The sequence below is a fragment of the Myxocyprinus asiaticus genome, chromosome 43 (assembly GCF_019703515.2).
Source record: "Myxocyprinus asiaticus isolate MX2 ecotype Aquarium Trade chromosome 43, UBuf_Myxa_2, whole genome shotgun sequence".
NCBI lineage: Eukaryota > Metazoa > Chordata > Actinopteri > Cypriniformes > Catostomidae > Myxocyprinus > Myxocyprinus asiaticus.
This window is the reverse complement of record NC_059386.1, coordinates 16,284,670-16,291,343: the sequence shown is the minus strand read 5'-3', so window position 1 is coordinate 16,291,343 and position 6,674 is coordinate 16,284,670. Positions and strand designations below refer to the sequence as shown.

The 6,674-nt window shown below is 37.2% G+C and overlaps 1 protein-coding gene across 2 annotated transcripts; it reads right to left on the bottom strand.

Annotated features, from left to right (window-relative positions):
- Positions 1 to 3,416: 3,416 nt before the first annotated feature.
- On the bottom strand, positions 3,417 to 6,261 carry LOC127433167 (complement C1q-like protein 3). Of its 2 annotated transcripts, XM_051684867.1 has the most exons (5): positions 6,047 to 6,261; positions 5,862 to 5,903; positions 5,648 to 5,710; positions 5,366 to 5,494; positions 3,417 to 5,203 (listed from the first exon to the last, which is right to left on the bottom strand). In XM_051684867.1, exons 1-5 carry the CDS (start codon positions 6,231 to 6,233, stop codon positions 4,920 to 4,922), a joined length of 705 nt encoding a protein of 234 aa, XP_051540827.1. In that variant the 5' UTR covers positions 6,234 to 6,261; the 3' UTR covers positions 3,417 to 4,919. The 2 variants fall into 2 exon arrangements, with proteins under 2 accessions (XP_051540827.1, XP_051540828.1); XM_051684868.1 differs by lacking the exon at positions 5,648 to 5,710.
- Between the last annotated feature and the right edge of the window lie 413 nt (positions 6,262 to 6,674).

Here is a 6,674-nt window from a genome sequence, read left to right as displayed (position 1 = left end):
GCTTGCTGAGACAGCAAGCACAAAGATGAATTGATCCTCAGCCTTGCACGCACTCTCTCTCTCTCTCTCTTAGTCTATCACAGAGTCACTCTTCCTCTCTATTCCTCGCCCTCTCTCGGTTTTAATCTCTTTCACATACAGTATGTAAATCCAGTGCTGGGTCAGAAGCATCCTAAATTCAGCTGAAATTAGGCAGGGTGGGGAGGGGGTGAGAGAGAGAGAGAGGGAGGGAGGGGGAGAGAGAGAGAAGGAGAGGGATAGAGGGAATAGAGGGAGAGGTTCTGCAAGCCAAGGGGCTGTGTTAAAATTACCAACATTATAGAAAAACAGTATAGTTTAGGCATGCCTACTAAAATATTTCCTCCGTACAATGCAATGTTTTGCAAAACTGCTGTTGGAACGGAAATGTAAAGAAAATAAGAAAGTTTAAAGAATCATACATTTCTAAATCTATATTACAGTTTTATGACAGTTTCACATCTTATTGTTTTAGACCTTGTCTAAATCTGGTTAGACTGTTTGAACCAGTTCTAAAGTTATCAATTGAAAAAAAATAAAACATAAATAAAAAATCAGATGTTTGTGCTGCAGCTAACTTTTGACAGTAGTGGCTGTAATTAATTTCACTCTGGAAGACTGTAGAAAAGTTTGAGGAGAGAAGGCATTTATCTTTATATAGTCAATGTGTCAGATTTACACATACTGTAATGAATTAGCAATATTTCAAAAGCAAGAGCGGACTGAAGCAATAGTATCAGAATTTTTTTAAACCAGAATATAATAAGTTCCACGCCTAAAGCAGACATACTGTGGTAATTCACAATCATTCATTCACTAAGTAATTTGTCTTACACAATTCTTAAGTAAACAAGGTTTTATTTAAAGGGGTCATGACATGAGGAATCAAATTTTCCTTGAACTTTTGACATATAAGATGTCATTGTACTATAAAAATATATTGTAAGTTTCAGAACTGAAAATGTCCTCCTTAATAGAAAATTAATTTTATTTAAATTAAGATGCAAATGGCTCATTTGGGATTCGTGGAACTTGTGACATCACAAGGACCAAATACATATGCATATGCAATGCCTATTTTTCCATCATTGCACCCATGGCCCCACCCACTGGTGCTCAGATTCAGTCACACATGTAAAGAGCAGAGAGATGGGGCCTGTCGTGGGAGATTAATCCTAAATGGACTTACACAGGACACCTTCATGTGCCTGAGTGGATTTAAATGTGTTTCTACATAAACATGCACAGACAAACGTCTTTGACTGATTGATACATATCTCGGGCTGCTTTTTAAAGACGCGGTGTGAAGTTACAACTCTGAAGAAGGGAAGCTCTCTGTCATTCAGCTGAGCATAAACGCATCATGGACGCGTTCTTTTTTGATTTGTTGGTGTATGAAAACATGAAGGAATGATACTGCAAACAGGATGTGGATGTGTCTTCAGCGTATTTTAGAGTGGATTATATGTTCGGCTCATAACATTCCCGTCAATTCAAGCTTTGCAAAGAAACTGTTATTGAAGGATGGGGCAGTTAAAAACACTTGGACGGGATCACAAAAAACGAGTGTGTCGAGGAGGAGGGCGTGGCTGGGCCGTGAGGGTGCACGGCCAGCGTTGAGTTACCTAATCAGCCGGGAGGGGGATAAAGATGAGCCGGGGGCGCCAGTTAGAGATAGAGAGAGAGACATGCGGCTGCTGTGTGTGTGCGTCTATGTGTTTTATGTTATGTTTCAGTTCTTTTATGTCATTAAAGATATCTTGAACTCGTTAGACTGGTGCCGAAACTCAGGAAGGAGGAGGGATGCGCTGTTGTGGAGTTCTCGCCGCTGCCATCCGCCGGGAGTCAGAGGAACCGCTGCCATCCGCAGGAAGGGGAGGAGCCATTCCATCCACCAGGGGTCGGAGGACTCACTGCCGTCCGCCAGAGGGTGGAGGAGTAGCTGAGGACCAGGCGACGGTGTGTCCGGGGACCGGTGAGTGAGTTTTTCTCTCTCCCCCTCACTCTTTCCCTCTCCCCTCTACATCTCTCCCAGGACTCCAGAGAGGCAGGGAAGACCTGCTGGCAAAAGGACGGCCAGAAGGGCAACACCTCCTCTCCAGGAAAGGAGGGGAGGGGAGGTTTCCCCCGGCCTGAATCGGGCAGTGGAGGAGTGTGACAAGGAGGAGGGCATGGCCTGGCCTTGAGGGTGCACGGCCGGTGCTGAGTCACCTAATCAGCTGGGAGGGGGATAAAGACGAGCCAGGGGCACCAGTTTGAGAGAGACACACGTGGCCGCTGTTTGTGTGCATCTATGTGTTTTATGTTATGTTTCAGTTCTTTTATGTCATTAAAGTTATGTTGACTGTTCTGCCAGTTCATCCTGAACCCATTACAGTGAGTAAACAGTTTCATTCATGTGTGATAGTTTATGGTGCTGACATCCTGTTTACACTGGGTGCCTCCGCAGACATGACGCAAAGGCTTGAGGCTATCTCAAGGCATGTCGACACAAACTTTCTAAAGCATTTATTTGTGTTTTTGGCAGAAGTAGCACCTGTGCATGTAACGCAAAATGGAACTAGACATCTGTTTACTGTCGGCACAACGCGACGCACCACAATGGACACTTCCATGGTAGATAGCATCATTAATTATAATGGGTTCTATTGCTTTTGACGCAACGCAACTTTCACGACTGGTGTTGACAGGATGTGATTGTTAACTGTTGTGCTTGAGATGAACAGTTTAATATATTCGGATGCAATGTTTTGGATGTGCATTATGTGTTAACCCTGACATTTAGTTTTGTAATGTTGTTGAGCTGGTTCATTCTCTTCCGACTGAGTTTCAAAAATGGCTGTATTCAAGGGGCCGCAGGATGTTAGCCAATCATAACAGTGGCCGTTAACGTTGAAGTTTTAAGGAGGCGCTTAGGTCAAATATGAGTGTTTCAGACAGAGGGCCAAAAACAGGGTGGATTAAATTATCATTTATTACTATATTATGACTGTTTTAATGCAGCAAAAAAAAAAACACAAAAAAAAAAAAAAACTTTACAAACATTATCAGTGGACCTCAGGGAAGAGAATAAAACTGTAAGAAAAGAGCATTTCATGACTCCTTTAAATACAAACAAATTGTTCGAAGACATTCAGAAGGTTATACGAATTTGCAAAAGTGAAAGAAATAATGAAAATCAAGTCATCAAAGAAAAAAGATTGCCTCCAGAATTACTTCATTTTGCTCATGCTAATTTTAAAATTCATTATATATGGCTGTTTGTAATTTAGATCTGCAAAAATAGCATTCCAAAATTTAACACTAGATGTCAGCCTTTAACAACAATATTATCATCAGAGATTCTGCTGTGATGCGTTCAAATCAGCCAAACAATAAATCTCTCTCAAAGTATGTAATAATTTAATACTTAATATTTATTGAATAATACATTATGTAATAATGTTTTCCGAAATGCCCATGCAAAACAAAACAAAACAAAAAAATTTACCAGGGCTGTTTTTTGTACTTAAACATTCACTGTAACCTAAACCTTGAAAGGCAACTTTTATTTAACCCTTTAAGCTATGAATATTTTTATTTTTATTTATTTATTTTTTTTTAAGATTTCCTGTTTCAGTGGCATGCCCAAATTTAAAGGCTTATAACTGTAAAAAAAAAAAAATAATAAAAATAAAAAATAAAAAACAGTGTTGTTTGGTATCATTTTAAAGACATTGTTTTTGCATTTTTTAATGATATAGATTATGATAAATTATGAGACTTTCAGCCTAAGAAACTGCTAAAAAAAAAAAAAAAAAAAAAAAAAAACCCAAAACCAGCCAAAAATGTACCTTTTTTCTTATTTTTTCTGATTTGACCATATATATCTCAGGGTGCAAATAAGGTAGCTCAGAAAAGAAACTGCTTTTGCTTTGTTCCCAGTCATGTCACATGTAACTGAGGAAAATGTTGTGTTAATACAATAAAGCATGAATAATGAGATCTCATTCAGTTCTCCTGAATCTTCTGGTGGCCATATGTAATTTTAGTAAACAATCCTCTCTGCCCATATTTGGGTGACTTCCAGCTCTGGTTGCAGCGATCTGAATCCTAATCCTAGCGTTCCATGACACTGGACCATGTACTACATAAATTCCAATGAAGTCATCTAATCCAGGAAAGCTAACATGTTTTTAGCCAGATAGCCCATTATGTGCTGTGTGCACATTGTTCTTCGTGTGGATTATCTAATGATCTATGTATATGATTGCATTGTATGCAGGCACGTTTTAATGAGAATCCCTTTCTCTAAGTAATGGTATCTTATGTTCTGTTTATTTTTCATGAAGTTATAAGTGAAAATGCAGCTTATAAGCAACACCTGTTTACATATAACATGTCTGTCAAAGACAGGTATTTATCTATTACACGCTATATTTTTTGTCTGTGAGTAAAACAATTTAGCTGGTTGTATTCTACTTTTTGAGAGCTTTCCAATGACATATGACACATAGCTATCTGATCAGTTTGATGTTTTTACCAATTACAATAACATTACAAAATGTTTAATAAATTATCAAAACGGAACACTTCTGATTTGTCTGCAAATTTCATAATGCCTGCATATATTGTAAAGTACAGATTCTAAGCTCTAATACTTTACCTATTTTGTGTTGGTCAAAACTGTTATTAATATTTTGATCACTAATTTTTCTTATCCGAGCTTAAAGGGTTAATGAACTACAACAAGGTAAGAAACCTTGGTGTAACCTTTGTTGAACATTGAATGTTAAATAAAAAATATTTTTCATGCTTTATACTTTTTATTTTGGTAATATTTTACTTTTTGCTTTCCTTTTGCATTGTTTATATTTTGTTGCAGTTTCAGTTTTGTAATGTAAATGTACAATGGTATGTGACTATAAAGGGTGAATCAGGAATCCACTGAAGGAGCTGAGGTTATCTGGGCTGTCATAGATGGTGTAACCTGGGAGGAGCTTCATTGAAACCACATCACCCACTTCCAATTGCAGGACAGCTGCATTGGATGCATATCTGTGCTGATCGTGATTACGCCACTGTCCTACTGATACAATTTTCATGTCATTTTTATACAAGAATCCACCCATTGACTTTGCACTTTGTACGCCACACACAGTGAATCTGAAGTAGTAGACTCCTTTAATCGATGCTGTGAAGATACCTGCCATTGACAAAACAAATAATAAAAAATAAAAAGAAATCTGCTGAGTAATTGATAATTGATAAAAATTAGAATTTGCATTTTTATAGAATCTGTGCAGTTTCATAGCACTACATAGAGAGTTTCCTTTAGTCAAGGCATTGGATATGCAACTGCGAGTACCTGTTGTTGGATTGTAGTTGTTGCCAATATTTGTGAAGATGTTATTGAATTTCAGTGTGATTTCAGTATTATGGGGACCTACATCGCCACGGATACCTAAGTCAGCTGAAAATGCCACCTTTGGTTTTTCTGTTGTCAGAAAATGTTACACCGTTCACAGGTCACAGTCCACAAAGTGCTCAACATTCTCTTAACATTACTGATTACACACAAAAGCAACAATAACAAAAATGGCATTCCTATACAATTCTATATTTTTACATTTTGATTGTACCAATTTACCTGCATTATCTCTCTTAAACTCTTCTAGCTGGGTTTCATAGGCCTTCAGTTGGTCATTTATTCCTAAAATTATGCGAATCATTCATTTTTAGCTGACCTTCAAAAAAGCAGTTATATTTGTATTTTATGAATTGTATTAAATCTGCCCTTTAATCTTTTTTGTCTTCCATTCCATTTTGAAGAGTGAGTGGCTTCTAAACACACTTGTGAATACCTGCATTCTCTTTCTTTAGCTCCAGTATGTGTTCTGCCAATTCTATAAAACAATAAAACAAAAGCAAAACACTTTTATACATGTTACCTGACACATATGTTAGCCTATTTAATAGTATGAATACTGCATACTTTCAATGCTACACAAAATTTTAAAGTTCAGAATTATTTTAAGTCAGTACTAACTTGCATTCTCTTTCATCATGATATCCAACTTGACTCTGAGCTCCACCATCATGTCTCTTATATTCCTCACCTCGGTCCAGATGTTGGGCTGATTGCTATTTTCTTTTGCCATTAAATCTGGCTCCTCAGTTTGTCCATAATGGAGCAACACACTGTGCAGCAGCAGAAGAGTGAAAACCACCTTCATCCTGATATTCTAAGAGATAAAACTTTTGGGTTTATGGAAAGAACAGCTGTCAGTTTATATGCTTTATGCTAGTTAATTTTTACTAGTCACTGTTGACACAAAAATATATAAACCAATCAAATGACAGAATAAAATATCAGGGTGATGCCAAGTTCCAGGGGTAAAGTTCTATTTCTGCTTGTCAAAAGTCATGTGCTCTTGGGTTTTTACTAGTTAAATTCCACATAATTATTCATTCAAAAAATAATAATAAGATAATAATAATTTCTTATTAAATCGCATATTTTATAATTAGTCATAGGAAATATCTGGACTCAAAAGCTTAAATAATATCTGCACTCTTGATAACACTAGATGTCACTCTAATCCTACAAAGGACAGTCAGATTGTCATTCTCAACAACCTGAGAGGGACAGCAGTCTGTATTTGATACTGAACACT